This window comes from Coturnix japonica, chromosome 20, assembly GCF_001577835.2.
Source record: "Coturnix japonica isolate 7356 chromosome 20, Coturnix japonica 2.1, whole genome shotgun sequence".
In the NCBI taxonomy this organism is placed as follows: Eukaryota; Metazoa; Chordata; class Aves; order Galliformes; family Phasianidae; genus Coturnix; species Coturnix japonica.
Window position 1 is genome coordinate 6851572 of NC_029535.1, and position 18872 is coordinate 6870443.

At 38.4% G+C, this 18872-nt stretch overlaps 1 protein-coding gene across 1 annotated transcript in view; it reads right to left on the reverse strand.

Moving 5' to 3' along the window:
• Window positions 1-894: 894 nt before the first annotated feature.
• The window catches only part of TAF4 (TATA-box binding protein associated factor 4), a 33378-nt gene continuing 15400 nt past the window's right edge, over window positions 895-18872 (reverse strand). The window contains exons 3-17 of the mRNA XM_015881668.2: window positions 15637-15803; window positions 15050-15169; window positions 13826-13945; window positions 13526-13648; window positions 12692-12781; window positions 11554-11796; window positions 10370-10517; window positions 9898-10012; window positions 9087-9256; window positions 8360-8490; window positions 6965-7090; window positions 5493-5549; window positions 5300-5409; window positions 2306-2310; window positions 895-1796 (exon numbers count right to left, since the gene is read on the reverse strand). Of these exons, the coding sequence (XP_015737154.1) occupies window positions 1624-1796; window positions 2306-2310; window positions 5300-5409; window positions 5493-5549; window positions 6965-7090; window positions 8360-8490; window positions 9087-9256; window positions 9898-10012; window positions 10370-10517; window positions 11554-11796; window positions 12692-12781; window positions 13526-13648; window positions 13826-13945; window positions 15050-15169; window positions 15637-15803 (1898 nt within the window). The 3' untranslated portion in view covers window positions 895-1623. The remainder of the gene's footprint in view (window positions 1797-2305; window positions 2311-5299; window positions 5410-5492; window positions 5550-6964; window positions 7091-8359; window positions 8491-9086; window positions 9257-9897; window positions 10013-10369; window positions 10518-11553; window positions 11797-12691; window positions 12782-13525; window positions 13649-13825; window positions 13946-15049; window positions 15170-15636; window positions 15804-18872) is intronic.

An 18872-nucleotide genomic window follows, 5' to 3' on the forward strand; every position in this document is an offset into this window, starting at 1 on the left:
CCCCATGAGCCACTGGCCTCCACCTGAGATCCCCAAGACAATAACGATGCCCCCAGCTGGATTATGTTCCACACCTCCAGAAGGCTGACAAACAGTATGAAAACCAAAGTGCATCTGCAGCAAACAGCATCCCCTGGGGCTGACCCACCTTTTGATGTACCAAGGAAAATAAACTTGAGAGAATGATTTAGAGAGAAAAATACATTAAGCAAATACAGATAAATTTGTTTTTAATAAAGGAGTTAATTTTCTTTCAATCCTATATAAAACAATAGCAATTAAAAACTTCATTTTTGAAAGTAAAATATTTACATATGAACAAGTAACTGTGCAAAATTTACATGGAAAAAAAAAAAAATAAATGGAAAGACAGGATTTCCTAAAAGACAAAATGAAAGGGGTGTAACAGTTGTCAGGTGTTGATAAAAATACTGATCAGCATTCAGTTTACACGCAAGAGAGTTAAATTCTACCATGAGAGTTCACACAAAGAAAGCCAAAGTATTTACAGTCATAAAAGTACTATCAATAGACAATTTAATACAATAACCTCTGAAAATATAAAGAACCAATTAGTATATTTGTAATAAAAAAATAGGTACAAAGAAGGGACTTTGCTCTGGACATCTTTAAAGTCGGCCCACAGCTTGCATACAGTCTTTTAGCAAAATAATTATAGTTTACATAGCCATTTTTTATGTTATGTGCCAAAAATTATGTACAATTACTGACAAAATACACCAACCATTTTTCAACACTTGATTCACACTGATGATTCCTCTCAACTTTGATTTTATTTAATCTAAGCTCTCACTTTAGCTAAAAAACACAGTGCAAGTAAAATATATTTATGCTGAAAAGGTTTCTCTTTTTTTTTTTTCCTTTTTTTTTTCCTTTTTTTTTTTTTTGTTTTTGTTTTTAACTTTACAGCTTTACAAACTATAGCAAATAAAATGCATTTGTACAGATGCTGCTAAAACATTCAGAAGTAAACCCTCCTTTACGGGATTCCAGGGCCTCTAATAAGCAATAATGTGATTAAAATTGAGGTTATGTTTAAAATTAACTGTATATCCCTCTAGATTTGGAACATTTTGGGGGGGGGGGAAAGATAAATATTCTTTAAAAAAAAAAAAAATCAGTTTGCTTTGCTAACTGACTGTTCAACCAACAAATAAAAAGCTAAATGAAATGAGGTCATCTGCTGTAGACATACGCCTATATAATTGATTTTAGTTGAATAAAACTGAACTAAAACGCACAATTAATGTCAAAACTGCTACAGGGCTGACAGGGTAGCTAGTTATTTGCTAAACGATTCCATCAGTCTTTATATATGGCTTGTTTGGCAAGAAGGCCACTCAATCAAGAGATGAGTTAAAGTTTAATTGTCCTTTTATAGTATCCACAGGCCTTGTAAGCATCCTCACTGTTACAGAAATGTATTTCTCTCGCACTGAAGAGTTTATTTATAAACAGGAATATAAAACTGTTCCATGTAAAGAGGTGGCTGTTTTTCAAACAATATCCCATTTGCTTGTTACAAAAAGGCGAAATTTGCAAATATATAAAAAAAAGTCCTCAGGCGGCTCTCCGTCAAAAATACCTTGATCTTTTCCACTTTTACTTAAGGAATGCTTTGTATAGCAATAGTGAATGGCTTGTCTCTCGCTCATTTTCTAAACAAAATATGAGGTCCCTGAGGTTCACCCGCGTTATCCTTTGTCGCGTAAACTGTCTGGTTGTTCCAACTCCAGAGCTGCCTGGGACTGCTGCGCTTGAACCAGATCCCTGTGGGGGAGAAGAGCAGAAGCATCAGATCAGGTCTGAGCCCACACATATTGCAGAGCTTCTCTGAGACAGCACATGAGGTGAGAACCAACAGGTGATGTCCAGGAAGCTTGCAGACGTGTGTGCTATCAACTTAGGCTCAATCAGCAAAAGCTATCAGTGACGTTTAACGCAATTAAAAGACAAAAAGCCCTAACAAAAAGCACTGCTTCTATCTGCAGTTCGGCAATCCCACCAACTAAAGCAAACAAGAAGTCTCAGTGTTTGTACAGAACCCTCGCCCTGCAGCTCTTACTGAACTGGGAAGCACATCTAACCACCTGGCTGGGAGCTCTCCAGTCATGCCCTTGATCTCCCCTGATCTTCATAGCACAATGCCACCAGCTCTGCCTGTTGCTGACGACAGCTGTAACCAAGCTCAGGATTATATTAAGCAGCAGCAGCAGCTATTCTGGACACCAGCAGACATTCTCTATCAATCCCTGAATTCCTGTCTATCGTATGGCAATGCTTATCCCTCTGATACACACTGGTCATTTGCCACAAGTAGTGCATTGTTTGTCACTTCAGAAAAATAAAAGAACAAGAAAAACAGGAGAAAGACCATAAGGTTTCTTTAGAGATGTTTAGCCGTGCCACAGCAGCTGTTTACATGCAGATGGGGCTCCTAAACAAGTTGATAGAGCAACTCTGCTACAGCTGAGTCTAATTCTCACTCACAGAAGAGAAATCACAGCTGCGATAGGGCACAGCTGATTAATACAACTCCTGTGTTTTCTATGCTTTCCTTTATATAAGCAAGGAAATCCCACAGTGCTTTAAAGGCCATGAGATCCAGCAAGAAAGCTATCAGGAGTAACAGCCTGTCTCTTTCAGGAATGATATGGCTGTATCACATGCTGGAGTTTCCAACACATGTACCAGCTCCCCATCCCGAGGCACAGCCCGGCAGAATGGAGCGGCAGCAGCGAGCTCAGCCACCAGCAGATGGCACAAAGAGACCAAAAAGCAACTTTCAGCTCCAGCTTTTGAAGCCGGGGATACTTCTGGCACTTTGTGCACGGAAAGAAAACATACATTGAGAACAACTGGAAACAAACCACATTCCCATGGCTTGCTTACAGATACTTTTTTCACCTCGATTTCATTTACTAGAATGGTCTACGACTCTTCTTTAAATTAATTTTAAAAACAGAAGGTCCTGACTCCATCACCTGCCATTCTGGAGCACCAAAACAAGTGCTCTAATGAAGATGAGTCACACTTCTGCTTCTCAAGCACGTTATTTGTTGAGTCCCAAGTCCTCTGCACTGTACTCAGCACAGCTTAAAGGCCGGATTTCCAAAGGCACATTTTAAAGCACTTACACAATACATGTGCTTCTTTTCTATCTACTTCAAGGGACATTGGATGCAGGACAGCATTAGATGCTGAGTATCAGATACATACAAGTTAAGAATAAAAGGTCTAGAAAGAATGGCTGGGTAAGGTTCTATTTATTTATTTATTTATTTATTTATTTTTTGTCTTTCAAACATTCCTTAGAATCATAGAATTGCTCAGGTTGGAAAAGACCTTAAAGATCATCAGATCCAACCACAACCTGACCATACTACCCTAACAACCCTCTGCTAAAGTGGGAGAGGCTCAAGCCTGATTTCATTATATTTCAAAGCAACAGAAATTCTAGTAGTTATTTTAAAGAGAGTTATTTTAATGCTCCTGTAGGCACAGCACGAGTTAAGCAGCTTTCTTATAACTGTCAATAAAATCATGTGGACTTCAGATTGTAAAAATGACAGCAGCCTGTTCTGTTGGATTTTGAAACAGTACAGTTATTACTTAGAGGTGATTTTACATGTAGTTAAGATTCAGCATTCCTAGACATCAAAAGCTTACATTTACAAATCTGTGTCTAAGTAATGACAAACCTTATTTTCCACACTTCTTGTAATATGCCTTAACTACAAACTGCATACAAATGGCGACAAGTGGAGCTCAATTTAAAAATGTCAAGTGACGGAGCAGCAAAAGCACAGCTGTGAGTTTATCAGATCAAAAGCAGCTGGTTCTTAATTAAACGACAAAAAATTAGATTTCCTGGAAACCTGTGGTTAATTGGTTAACCAGTGAGCGATTAATCTAGGATAACTAAATTAGCCGGATTTCGATGAAATACAAACAAGTGTTCAGTGAAGATATAAAACACATTTCATAACCTCAGTGACACGAACAGACTATTCACACTGCTGCACAGCTGAGCACACTAAGTAGGCAGTGCCAAGAGGAACATGTATGAGATATTTCAGTATACTCCTCAGAGACCACATCATTTATATCAATATTGATCTCAGTGCCACGTTCTGCAAACTTTCTAATTTTAAATTACGTTTATAAAACTTTAATTTGGTGATTTGTTATCTTGTATAAAAACAACCCTATCGATAACAGGCATTTCACTAGCTTTCAAAACTCAGAATTATTTATGAAGATGCTCAACAGGTTTGACTTTAATATAAAAATACCATCTATTAGTATTCAGATTGTTCTGTAATATTTTATATCAAGGACTTGTAAATGACTGCTGCTAACAACTCAGTATAAAACAAGGTGAACTATTCTGAAACAGAGCTTTCCTACAACATGAACTGCCTTAGCAGCAAAAATGTGGGATGCTCATTCACAAGCAGAATTATCTGATTATTACTATCCTGTCACTTGCTATCAGACACAACATTTTGCAGGGAAAACACCTCAGATTACAAAAACAGAGCTTTTGGTCCTATAATAAATAACAAGTATTTAAGCATTAGGGAAACCCTATACTCAGTGTCTTCCATGCACAAAGCAATTCTATACCATTTCATGTTCATTAACTTGTTTACAAATACTGCAGATAGTTTAATCAATCTACCTGAAGGCAAATGAACATTAAACCCATCAAATGTTGAACAGACTGATAACTTTGTCAGTAGAGATTTTTAATCCTCAAAAGCCTGGATTAAGTTGTGAGATATCCAAAGGATATGGGTGAGCATCACAATCATATAGAAACTGTCCAGCTGATCTGCTGCAGAGCTGCTAAAACTAAGGCCAATAAAAAGCTGGTGAAATAAATTAGGCAACTTCCTATAATTGGAAACTCAATTCTACAACTTCACCCACCTCACTAAAGGCACTAATTAGTCTGTGCTATTATTTAATCAGTTTGGCTACAATTATAACAATCTCTTCCAAAACCATGGAGGTCCAAAAAGGCAGAGATGTGAGCAAACAGCAACTGCTTTCTAACATTCCCCAAGGCCCACAAAGCAGGGGACATTGCTCAGTTTTATTCCCCATGTCATTACACTGATGCTAAAAATTGATTCTGACCCTGGAGAAAGAAAAATCTTAACACATTCAAAATACTTTTCTGCTACTCAGAAACTTCAACACATGAGGGAAGAGAGCTCTGAAAAAGAGTCTTTTTAACAGGGAGTGGTGACGCAGCAAAACCAAGAACTGCNATCCAGATCCTGGTGAATCCACTTTCCTTTTCTTTCTTGGACCAATTGCAGCTAATGCAGTCAGGTTGGCATCCCTCTGTCTCATCTGTGCTAGCTCTTGTTGCTGCATCTGCATTTGTCAGAATGAATACCGTTAATTATCTTTCTTTTAAATTTTCCAAATAAAAGCTAATGTTAAAGTAAAACACTTACCTCCTTGGCCTTCTGTTTCAGCCTAAGCTGTTCTGGATCTTCTTGCCTAGATCGAGACTGTTGATAGATGACGAACATGGATGGGATAAGGGAAAAAGAAGAAAAATCAATTAATTTACAAAAGTAGTTAAGGATGATACATCTTACACTGCATATGAAGGCTTTTCTTAAACTTTCATGGGAAGCAGAAAGTAAATACCACTTTCAGTGCGAGACACAGAAGGAAAAGTCAAACTGCTATTTGAACAGAAGGCCATTTAGGTGGCCAACAGACCTCAGGCATTACCACCTGCCCATTTTATTTCATATTCTTAGAAGTAACAGAATGCATTACTTCAGTGAACTTTATTGTCTAAGATATTAAGACATTGGTTTTGGTTGTGTTCTTTGGGGATACATGTATCAGCTCTCTTACTTTCTTGTTTTCTGTTGTGTTTTTTTTTTTTCCCAAGTCAAACAAACAGAAAATGGGAAGAACTTCAATACAATCTTTCATTCACACTCTTCACATAGCAAAATCATGTGTACCCAAATGGTCCTTACAATCCCGTACACCCTCTAGACCAGCAACAAAATAAATCATTCTAATTCAACGCTCAAGCATCCTTCAGACGTTAAGCTTTCCCTTATGATTAACCAAGGTCTTTCCTGTTGCACTCCAGGTGCAGCAAACACAGGAAATTATAAGAACACGCAAATTACTCTTTCAAAGAGTAAGTCACAATTATTTACATATATCTCACACCCCAGTCTTTCCTCTTCTGAAAAAAATGTATTTTCTTATAGGTCACATTTTCTAGACTTATAAATTGCTTTCCTTCAGAAATCTACCTGCCACAGGGCTCCAGAACTGCACAGTGTATCCCAGCTCAGCGTAACAGGAACCAACCAAAGTTAAAGTGTTTGCTGACATCTTACGCGTAAGTATTTTGCTGATCAATTTTGATGTCATCAACTCCTACCATACCATAAGCCCAACAGAAATCCTGGGTTGTTTTGTGAGTTGTGCTCCTTTTTAAGTAGTCACATTCATCCTACACTTGGGCCATCAAGTACAACCAAAAAACACAGGGTTTATGTCAACTGCTTCCTATTAATTACATGTCTTCAGTTCATCAAACTATTTCTGAACTCTATTTCTATTCCCCAAGATACCTGTAACTTCTCTATTGCATTTAATTTAGGAATACAACCAAGCTATAAAATTAACCTTTTTCCTCAGTGAAAAGCACAAAGACTGGCTTTGAGGGCCCACTAAATTTGGGAAAATGCAATGAGAAAAGCAAAGCAGCTGCCCATACTGTGAAAAGCAGAACAGAGCTGTATCTAAAGAACACCCTCATCAAGTTCCACCTCTAAAAATTACTCTTTCCCTTCACTGGATGTCCTTTACAAAGAGAAGAAATTCTGCACTTTTGACATAAAAAACAAAAAAGACAATTTGCAAATGTGTGTGAAACCCAAGCACTTGCCTTTGCTGCACGCATTAAGATTTCCCTTTCTTGTTCATCTTTACGCTGCTTTTCTATTTGATCAAGTTGTTCAAAGAACTTGAGCTGTGCCCGAACGTCACTTGCTTGTTCGTATCTTTCATCATCCTGAAAACATGGCAAATATGTTTCTCATTATATATCTTAAAAACAAAGCTGTTAGCTTGTACTGTACTAGAGAAGAACATATACATTTAAATCTCAACTGTTCACTTTGTCCTTTTCAAGCAAATAGCAAGTGTGTATTTACACCAGTCAAACCAGCTCTTAAAAGCATTTTGTTCTATTTCATGAATTCATCAGATTTTGACTTCCACGCTAATGCCATCATCATTTAACCTCACAAACATGTTTTAGAGGCTTTTTTTCTTCAAATGTTGTTTAGGTATTTGCATCTATTAAGTATATGCATCTATCATACAGCAGACTTGAGAATTCAGAGCAGTGCTCCCTAGTCCCACGTTGATCCCAGCAGCATTAACAGATGCAGGCTACCCATTCTAATACAACGCAATCAGGTGAGTGAAAGCAGGTGAAACTCAGTAGCTCACTTGTTTCCCAACAAAGTGCCTCATTTAGCATTAGTTACCATCAAAAAGGAGTAGAAAAATATGCTTCCTGTACACTGGCACTGGGAGGAAGGAAGGAAATAAACTGGTGTAAGCCTCAATACTAGATTTTGCTGCATCTTCTTGCTAGGGCACTTGTAGAGTTGGACTTCTATGACTCACAGTATACCTTTTTAGAGGGTCAGAGCAGACAAAGAATATTTCCTTGAAAGGAAATATTAACTGCATGTTCAATGATTCACTTTCCTCCTGGTACCCAGTGGGCCTACATAGACAGAATTACAGAAACAAAGAAACACAAGGGTTCTACAATTGTATCATCACCAAGCACACAAAAAAGGCTTCTGGAGAGCAGCTCCTACAGGTAGCTTCAGTTGGAGATCAAAAAGCTAGCTGGCAATGTTGCTGTACATTCAAAGGAAATGAAAGATGAAGTGTTCATCTATCACATCATTCAGCTTTACGCTGGGAGACTTTATGCTGACCTTTCACAGATGGCACATAATGCTGGGGTATGGTGAACAAAAATAAACCACATCTTTTACCTGCCTATCCCATTGTACAATCACTCAGATTTTAAACATTTGACATAATTAAAGGGTATGGATAGTTCATCTACATTAGTTTTTTTAAGAAATTCACATAGGCAATCCAAAGCCTACTAGTCATCCACATATATTAATATCTTAGTGTAAAATGAATCAGAGACAATAAACAGCCTAACTTCAGAGAATGAAGAACATCCGAGCACATGCATGTAACAGCCCACTGAATTTGTGCAGTGTTATTTGTGCAATTAAACAGTTACCTTATAAGAAATATTCCTCTGCTGAGCAGTCTCTGATAATTTTTCCACGAGGTTTTGTAGTCTTTGTTGTGTAGCGTGTGATACATAGCTAACTACGTCAGGATGGATTTCTGTTATTCCATGCTTTTTACCTATGATCAGGACAAAAAGTTATAGAAAAAATAATAAATCACAACAATAATCATACAATTCAGCTAAACATCATGGCCAGTGTCTATCACAGAAATGTAAACACTTGGCAAAGCAAGGCTTTCATGTATTTAAGAGAATAAGCATTAGAGAGGAAATTGTAAACACACAAGTTTATCCTAGCAAAGCTTATGACTGTTAAGAAATGCTGCATGTTACAGCAAAACAAGTAACTGAAGAAGGCTTTTTTGTTATGCTACCATTTGTAAATTCGTAAGTAAATTTGACAAAGTTATTCCTGGATTTATCTCTTTTTCCAAACAAATTTCACAATTTATGTTGCTGTACGATTTTATACATCAGTTTTTTACCAGGTACAGTAATTTTGGTGTTGAACTGCCATACTCGTAAAGCTTTGTTATTCCTCACACCATTCTGTTTTCATAAGCTGAATGATCACCTACAAGCATCCAATTACACAAATTACACTACTCTAACAACTTTCAAACTATTCAAATTAATTTATAAGGTGAATGGCTTTAATTGAACTCAGCACTAGTGAAACGTGCTTACTAAATCTCTAGAAACATCAGCATACCTATTTCTAATATCCTTCTTTGTAAAGGTGCTGAGAAGAGGAAGGTTTCATCTTTACAAGACCTTGTTAACGTGCCCACCAGCTCCGAGTTTGTTGCCAATATCCGAGCACTTTCCTCTGACAGGTTGACTCCAGCCATTGATGCAACATCATTAATGTCATCATCATCCCTTAAGACGGAAAAATTCATTACAACCATTAAATTTAGCACTTATATCTACACACACTGCTACAAAACCATGGCTGCACATAATGAGTTCCACAATAAAACTGAGTATTCCATTTCATTTTTGCTTTTATTATGTGCTAACATAAAACTAACAGAATTTGATTCCAAAGAGCTCGAGGAGCATTTTCATCATTTTGCATTTCCTAACTGTTTTTCTCGAGATCTTTTCTTATGCAACATTTTAGTACCTTAAGAAACAAGAGACTAGACGCATCGCTACCACAAACAGTAATAAACTGCACTCATCACTGTAAAACAGGCTGTACATCCAAACAACCTGAGCAGAGCTAGAAGGAGCAGAGGAATTAATTCTATTTGCTTGTCCAGACAAGAATTGTTTGAGAGTTTAAATATTTACCCTTAGTGCCAGCTAAATGCTAAAACCAATCTGGCACAAGCATGTCCACAGCTGTTTGTACAAGTCTTTAAGTAGCAAATCTAGCTACAGAAAATCAATTTCCAGTTCTTGTGCATTTACCTAGCCTGATTTAGCACCACTAGAGTATATGGACAGGTTCCCACTAAGTTCAGCAGGCTGCCCAGGCAGTATGTATGAGTACAAATAAGCACATGGTTCCTCACCTAAAAGAACCTCCCCCAGGTTCTTTCAGTTTATTCTTCTGAGCAGCAGCTACTTGTGTTGAAACAGTGGCTATAGCTTTGTTTCCAGGTAATACTGTTGGTTTTACCACAGGTACTGCAGGAAAACAGACAAGATTTGTACATCAAATTTGTGGCAGAGCTTAGATTTACAAGCCAGTCACAGGTAGTAATGACAATACGCCTGGCACAAAGATTTTGTCTCAACAGTTTCTGTCAGTATCTCACCCACCTAGAACACTGCCCTCTCATACAGCGCCCTCCCACACAGTTCCAGCACCCACACATTTTCTCTGACTGTAAATGCTGCCCTGTAGTGTGTGCACCCCCAGCCACTACACTGTGCACTGAAGATTTTAGCGGTGCTGCAATAATCACCATCAGCACCTCAAAACTGATGCTAACCAAGCCATCTTAACACTATTAGGACAGCACATACCAGATGACCTCCTACCTGTCTGAAGTTGATTCAGTTGAATTTGCTGAGGAGTAGTGAGCATAATACGACTGTGTGGTTGCCGCAGTGCTACCATTGGTGTCTGTGTCAACGTTACCTGTGGGGGCCTTATCAATGTCCCTGCTTTCTGAGGCTGTTGAATAACCTGTAGAAAGAAAAGAACTGTAAACAAATCTGAAACAAGTAGGGCTAAGAATCAGGTGGAAAAAAACAAATCCTAACAACCAACACATCTGTTCATCGATCTAAGTTCAGCACACGTTCAGGTATTAAAGTTTCTTTAGGTTAAAGTCATTCTTCACTGAAAAATGAATATCTCACTTTCTGTGACAAAAAAAAAAAAAAAAAACCACAGCAGAAAATGTCCTATTTCTCTTTAAGAACTCGGATCTATAATCACGAAGATGCATTTTCTACATTAGAAAAACAGACAGAGGCAAATTGCATCTGCCTGAATAAATTTAAGAACTAGAAATAACAGCAACTTGGTACAGATAATTCAGCTGGTTTTACCTATACTGTTTTCATCCAGAATCAGTATAAGCCACAGCTGTGTAGCTCTGTACTATGTTGCATTTTTTTCCTCCCCTTCTTTTTGGTTACACTGAATATTTACAAACTGACCACAATGATCTCTACTTTCCATTTCATACAAAAGTGTATGGATAGAGAAGCTCAGACAAATGGCAAGTGTTCATATACTAAGTATCAAGAAATCCTAGCAATTCAATTACGCACATTAGTCAACAGCTACCCTAAAAAAAGCTTATGTGCAGGCACTGTTTCTCTATGAGAAGAGGACAAGAGGTGGTGTTCACATGATCCTACTCTTACCTGGTTTCAATGGAAGTTACCTACAGAACTAAATTATTATTCCAGAAGAGGAGAGAGAATTTGTCATTAGACTTAGGGAATGGGAAATGAAAAATTCTCCATAACACTGATCTCATGGATATGGAGTAACTGAGAAAATGTGCCAGTATTTCTTGTTAAAAGAGGAAATATAGTGCTTTAATTGAGAATGGATTTAAAATTATTTACATTGCTCCCTTCCTTAGTTAACTGCCCTTCTCAAAAAATGGTCAGAGATCTCCAACTGAATTAAACAATCAATCAGTGAAGTCACTGCATTCTGAAAAAATACCTGTTTAGCAACAGATGACACGCTTCAACTTACGTACCAGTGGTGTTGACTGTCCTTGTTTACTAACACCAACTTGTGTGGGCTGAGTTAGGCTGATTACAGGTTGTTGTAGAGTACTTGTTACAGTTGCAGTTGCCTTCCCTGCTGCGCGCTGAACTGAAGGGCTTAGCATCACTGCTGTAAGTGCAGTTGTTGCTTGCGTTGTTGGCTGCTGCTGTTGACTTTGCTGAATAAAAGCTGCAGAGTCTGGTGTTAACTGTCTCAAGGCAGGTAAACTCCTCTAAAAAGAGGAAAGGAAAGAATTTACTTGAGTATTTTAATCCTACATCACAAAAAAAAACATTAATCATAAAAAGCTATTTAATTTCAGTTCATTTTAACAGGATTGAGCCCACCTAGAAACCTTCCACACATGTAACAGTCTAAGCTCACGCTGCCTTCCTTGATTGCATTCCTAACTGTACATAGCAAGCTATAAGATGAAATGTATTAGATGACTGCAGTGTTTTACTTACATTAGTTATTTCTGTATGGTAACAATTTCTGTCCTTGTGAATAGCTCAAGTATGAACAACTATTTAAGACACCAGAAATGTCAACACACACCTACAACTGTACGTGCACCCCTTAATCATACATTAGTCAAGCAAAGTTATACTCTTACCATAAAGAGCTGTTGTACCTTCTCTGATTTTTCAGGTAGAAAATATTTCAAAATAAACATTATTTTGAGATGCGTCCAATTACTATAAAACTTATGGCAAATGGCATTTATTATTTAGAGATGAAAAATTTCCTGTTTGTCCACACAAATATGCACAGAAATGTAAGACTATGAGTTTGCCCAGAAGGTCTGGTTTTCTCTCTCAATCCCTATTTTTCTAAAACCAATAATAAATCAGCTCGAAGGTTTGGCACTATGGAAAGAAACAGCTCATAAGTCATAGAAAACCCTCATATTTCAGATTTAAAACAGCCAACTACTGACTATGCCAATGAATTATACTAACAAAGTTCTGGAACCAGGAGACAAAGAATATTATTTTAAGAGCCTAACCAGGCACTACTTCAAATTCCATCTACAATGTCTCAGAATTCCACCTGTAGTGGCAAAAGATGTGCTTGCACTCACTGCTGCAAGCAGATAACCATGAAGCGTAGTGAACACATGTTACCTTCAGAAAAGGCACAAGGTAAGGTTGAGGTGAAGAATTAAGTTCTCTGTAGAGCCTACTGGTGAAGTCTTCTGCTTCAATTTTTCCATCCTACAAAAAGAAAAATGAATGAAATTGTAGAAATTAACTTTTTCAACACCAAAAGGCCTATCTATTGAAAATTAGTTGTTTTTATCATTCTCCACTATTTTAGTTATCAGCAGTTTCGTCACAGTAACAAGCTTTGAATGCAGCTGTTCCTCATGAGAAAATACATTCAAGATCTGATTTTGTGACTACCTCTGGATATCTTGCGATAACATCTGAAACGCACAACTTCATCTTAAATTAAAGGCCACTAACAATTACACCAAGCAGTAGTAATATAGAAATAAAACCTCATTCTATAAATATTGATCATGTCAAGCTTTAGCACTAGCTTCAGCTACTACTTTATTGTAAGTTTGTGGTTTCCTGCACTCAGCCATCGCGCCAGGCATGCTGCCTTCCCTGGAGCACACAGTTCATCTATTTGTTCCCTGTTATATCAATAAAAATTGTTGAATTTAAAGAGTTAACACCTACGCTACTGGCACTTAAATTTAACTCACCTAAGTCAACTACAGTAGATTAATGAGCGTCATGGTTAAGTTCTCATGAGAACATAAGCAAGAATGTCTGCTTTCCAAGCTTCAAAGAAAAGTCCATGCATATATTTTAATTCAGAAAGTTTTTTCAATTTCATTTTTTCTCATCTTTTAAAAAAATCTTTCTCCTCATCATAAAAACAAGTCAATTTTGAGGCTGAACTGGCCCACATAATGCTTTCCTACAATCCTTCTAAACTTTTCTTACCAGTAGGTTCTGTACTAATTCTTTCACGTTAGCTGCTGTCTCTGAGGACTGTTTTCCAGATGATGCCAGTTTTATTAACGTCGATAGAAAGTTTTTACATTTCTTCACATTTTCCATAGTTTCCTGTTAGTGGGGGATGAGGGTAAAGAAAGGAAACAAAAGAGAAGATAAACTCTTTATAACAACTACTTAAGACTACAAACTCAGAGAAGTAAAGTCCTTCTCTCAGCTCATCACTGAATAATACTATCTATAAATTCTGGGCAACAGAATTGATTCTAAAAGCACTCAGTATCTTACTGTGGCAGTCGTGGAGGTTGCTGTTGTTCCTTGCACTGTTCTCTGAGGAGTTCCAGTTTGTACAGCTGTTGCTGTCCCCAATGTAGTTGTTTGTGCAGTACCACCCAGAACAATCTGAGGCTACAGAGAACACAAACATAAGATTATTGCACTTGGAATATATTATCAAAACATGATTGCTCCCTGATCTGTCAAACAAACCAAGCCACAGGACAGTAGCCCATCTATCCCAGCTACTGCATAAAGGATAATCCACTTTCTGTTGCAGTGGAAAGAAAGAGCCACCAGATGGCACAATATGCTACACATTCGAGACTGGAACTGCAAAAGTTGATTTAAGTATTGCACGATTTCTGGTTACTGAATTAAACAGCAAAATACAGAAGCATACTCTCATACACTATTGTTTCCCAACATGAAGTAAGTACACTTCTGTCAACGCGTAACCCTTTTGACTTGTTTCTTCAAATGCCACTTTCACAAAAAGAAGTGACCCAAAAGCTGTGGTCTTTCTCCAGGTCTTTTAACGAACAACAGGATACAGCATTTTTCTGCTTTCATAGACAAGTCGGTAAATCAAAGTACGATTATCATCTTTAAAGAAGCAGCACTGTAAATAAGAACTTTTCACACATACAGTCCCACTGACAGACTTCCAACATATCCTACTTACTACTGGCAATCAGTACTTATCAAGCCGAAGCCAGCTCTCCAAACTTTGGCAATTCCTTTGTAAACTTATTCTTTATATAAAGATCCAAAAGAAATGAGGCTCCAGTGGTGACAAAGCTACTTTGCTGATATTTGGGAAACAGAAAGGGAGACAAGGATTTAACTTGTCTCATTTTTCATAATCAGAGTAAATGAAAACAATGAGATACACATTACAGGAAAAAATACACAGATTGAATGATATCTTCCTCTAGTATAACAGCAGTGTAAACGAGTGGGATGCAGGTATATTCACAAATAGACCTGGAAAGATCACTGACAGAGGCAAAGGCTCCGAGGGAAAAAAGGTTCACTGGGTGTATAGCAAAAGCTGCATTTTTCTCAATGATAACTATCTAACCCTGTACACTCAGAGGATGAAGAAAGCACAATTCAATGTTTAGGTGATAGCACTCACATTATATAATTGCTGCCTGGAAGTCACATGGATCAACTTCATACTTTTGCACCATGTCTTAAAATCAAGCATATATTTTGTGTCTACAAACTTACCTGCACAACAGGAGGACGCTGTAACGTTGTTGTGGGTTGCACTGTCGTTTGAGCCTGAGACACTTGCTTGATAATAGTAGTTGGTGTCACCTGCCGTGCAATAATAGACGTTCCTGGAGCCTTAGGAGAGAGTAATAGAAAAAAAAAAAAATTCACTGTAATGCCTTGGGTTTAAAGTGACCTTACAAATCATCTAGTTCCAACTCCCTTGTCACGGGTAGGGATGCTACCTATCAGATGAGGCTACCCAGGGCTCCATCCAACCTGGCCTTTAACATCCCCAGGGATGGGGCATCCATGCCTAGCTCCTCTAGGCAATCTACACCAGTGTCTCACCACCCCAAACTTCTGACATCTAGACTAAATCTGCCCTCCTTTAGTTTAAAATCATTCCCCCTTATCCTGTCACTATGACACCATTTAAAAAGCTGCTCTCTGTCCTGTGTATGAGCTCCATTTAAGTACCAAAAGGGCTCAAAAAGGTCTCCCCAGAGCCTTCTCTTCTTCAGGCTGAACTTTCTGGCATATTCTTCTCAGGCTGAATCTCAGTTGTTGCTTTTTGAAATGCTGCAAATCACTGAACTAACCTGCACTGTTGATATCTGCACTGGAGGAGCACTGGTAGGTGTAGCAGGACGAGGAGTCATAGTATTTTGAGGCTGAGACTGGGCATGTGCCTGTGCTTGCATCTGCGCCAAGGCTTGTTGAGGGATCATCAGCAACTGCCCATTCTCACTACGCACGAGGACCATGCCTGTTAAAAAAGAAACTGGTCAACAAACACGCTGCCCTTTTCAAACATGAAGGAGTGTATTTTCCTCAGATTTTTGTCCAAGTTAGGTACATGTGGAATTAATGCACTGCTTCTACACAGCTGGTAAAAGTAGTTTTAAATAAAAGCAGAAGAGTCTGATGCATCCCTATATTTTGTATAGAATGTCTTAATTACAGAAATAGTCTTTATTTATATCATCAAAATGCTCAGTATGGTGTGTCAGAACACGAGTCACATCCCTCCCAATCTAATGTACCATAAGGAGAGGTCAAAGTTGGCAATAGCTTAAAAAATGTACCTCTTTTCTGCTAAGAAAAATGTTCTATGAGCACCGCAACTAAAACAATCTTACCGTTCAGCAAAACTCCTATTACTTTAAGAAAAATAAATAAACTAGGCTTCAGCAGCAACAAGAACACAATCATCTAAGTTCTAAATTAATTTCCCCATAACAAATTTAGTAACGAACGTGATTATAAAATCATCGTTTCTCTCATGTGCATCTGCAACAGAGAGCACTGTGCCACATTACACCCCAAAAGGAAAATAAAACAAAGAAGGAAAGGAAGCAGTCATTCCCTGCTCAGTCACTCAGATCAGTACACTTAACCCCACTGGATAGCTGTAGGGAACCAGATTTCAACAGGCAGATTTTCAGATGCCAGCCCCTTCTTCTTGAAGCACAGATAGGATTGGGACAACACGAATGGTTTCTCCAGGCTCATTCCTTCCACGTCTCGGTCAGTCCCCACCAGTTCAGCCTCACAAGCTCTGCAAAAAGGCACCTAAGGAAACAATCTCAGCACCCAAAATTGGAGCAAGAAAACTACAGGAGGAAACTTCACCATGAAAATCAACTGGCACTACTGGAATTTGAGTTTCTAGGTGATAAATTCCATGAATAAAAAGCCATACACTCCACAAAAAACATGTAGAGATCTCTTCTATGCAATCCCAGAGCACGGCCACCATAAACTACACACAAACGTGAGATCTTCGGTGCTGAACTCTTGTTGCCCATCTTTGTCATCTTTCACAATAATCAGCTGAAGAACCTAAACACTCAATCAGCGGGAATCCTCAATATTATTATAACTGAATACACAAGTGCAGTGCAAGTCTGATTAGAGAGCTATTTAATATTGTCTGAAAAAGATGTTGTATAGATCATTATCATTTCGTTTCCAGCAAATGAGAAAGTCAAATACAACTACAAATGCCTCTCTGCTTAAAGATGTTACATGCACCAAAGTGGATTGAGTCTCTAGCATCCCATAAGTGAGGGTCTGCCACCGACCAATACATTGCTGTGTTCCATGTTAAGTACCTCTGCCTTTTTTTTCTCCTAAAAAGCTTGATCCTGTACACTACAAAAGCATATTCTCTATTACAAATGTGAACATTCAAGCATTCTTTCCAAGTCCCTCATAAAAAAACTGATCTAAATAAAATTTAATTACCATTTTTGTTTGAGGCTCAACAGAATCGCAAAGGAGGCTTGTATTTTAGCTTTTTAGTTTGAATTCATCAAACTTTGAATTCATCAAATTCATCTGCAGTTCATCACAGCTCCAAATAAAGGAGTAGCAAAACTGAGTTGGATTGCTCCTTATGCTGACACGACTTGCCCTCCTGCCTTGTGCCACAGTCACCTTGTGTGTTCTTAGGCTGGAGATCTTCCTGGATCTCCCACTTACAAGATAGCTGTTGTGTCGCCTTTGACTCTATTTGTATTCTAGTTGCTAAATGCAACTCTATTTTCCGAGGGTTTTGTTCTATTTGAGTGTGTTTCTTTTTTCTTTTTAATTAATAAAACTTGTAAAATCATGCAGTGGAATAAAAAGACCTCTGCCCATATGATATGTCAGATAAATAAACCAGGCTTTCTTCTACTGCCTTCTCCCTCCCTCCTCATTTGAAAGATGACATACCTCAGCACAGACTAAAGAGAAAGAATTTCTGGATTTCAGAATCGCTGGAGTTCAGAATGACCACTATAAAACCTGCTGCAGACTGAGCAGGCATCTCCAGGTCACCGCCTGCTGAGCAGGCAGGCACTCGCACAGCAATACACACAGATGCCAGCCATGCTCAGAATGAGGGATGCTCTTCTCAAGGACCCTCAGACCCAGCTGGAGGCACACTGCAGGAGTTCACCTGCACTCAGCACACACCTAACATCAAGGCCGCTATGAGGTGTGCCCGTGCTCCTCACTACACATAGCAGCATGCAAGAATGAAACTCCTTGGTACCTGTGAAATATAAAATCAAGACAGCACCCACCAGATGTGAAGTGACAGCATCCCTTTCTGATGATGACCAGAAGAACAGACAGGTTGAAAATCAGATCTTGCTCACAGATCAATTCAGATCCACAACTAAGGAATGCAGCCCTTTAATAAATGTTGTTTGGGGTTTTGTGTCTTTTTTTTAGCAGTAACATATGGAGGAGTTAGAGAATGTATGCTCTTGAAATCACATGGAAAACAGACTTTTCCAGTCTTCTGAAGAAATCCTCTTCTCAAAGAACAACTGAACTTTGCTTCCAGCGACAAAACACAACCAGGCTCAGGGAGAACTGCTAGGCAGCAAAGAATCACCTTCCAAACAAACACGTGCCAATGTTCAGAAAGAATGTCCAACCCAGAAAAGAATAACTAAAGGATTGATACTTCAGGCAAAGTTCTCATAAGTATCTCTAGAAAACAGGGTTACCGATCACAGAGTCCACTGACATCCAACAAAACTTCAAATCCTATTTAGATTTGCCAGGAAAGTTCTCGTACGAGGATATTTTACCATCAGAGCAGCAGTGCCCAAAGCTCTCAAGCACACACTCATTTGTGACAAGATGCTGTAAACGTCTGACCTGGCAGAAAAAAATCTGACAGTAATCATAAGCAGACTGTGCCACATTAGTAGAAAAAAGGCTTTGCAATAGTGTATGTTCTCTATTGTTACGAGAGATTCTTTTCAGATGAAAAGGAAAGGAAATGTCTGTAAGGTTAAGTGAGTTGCTATCGTACACAACAGAAACCATAAGAAGC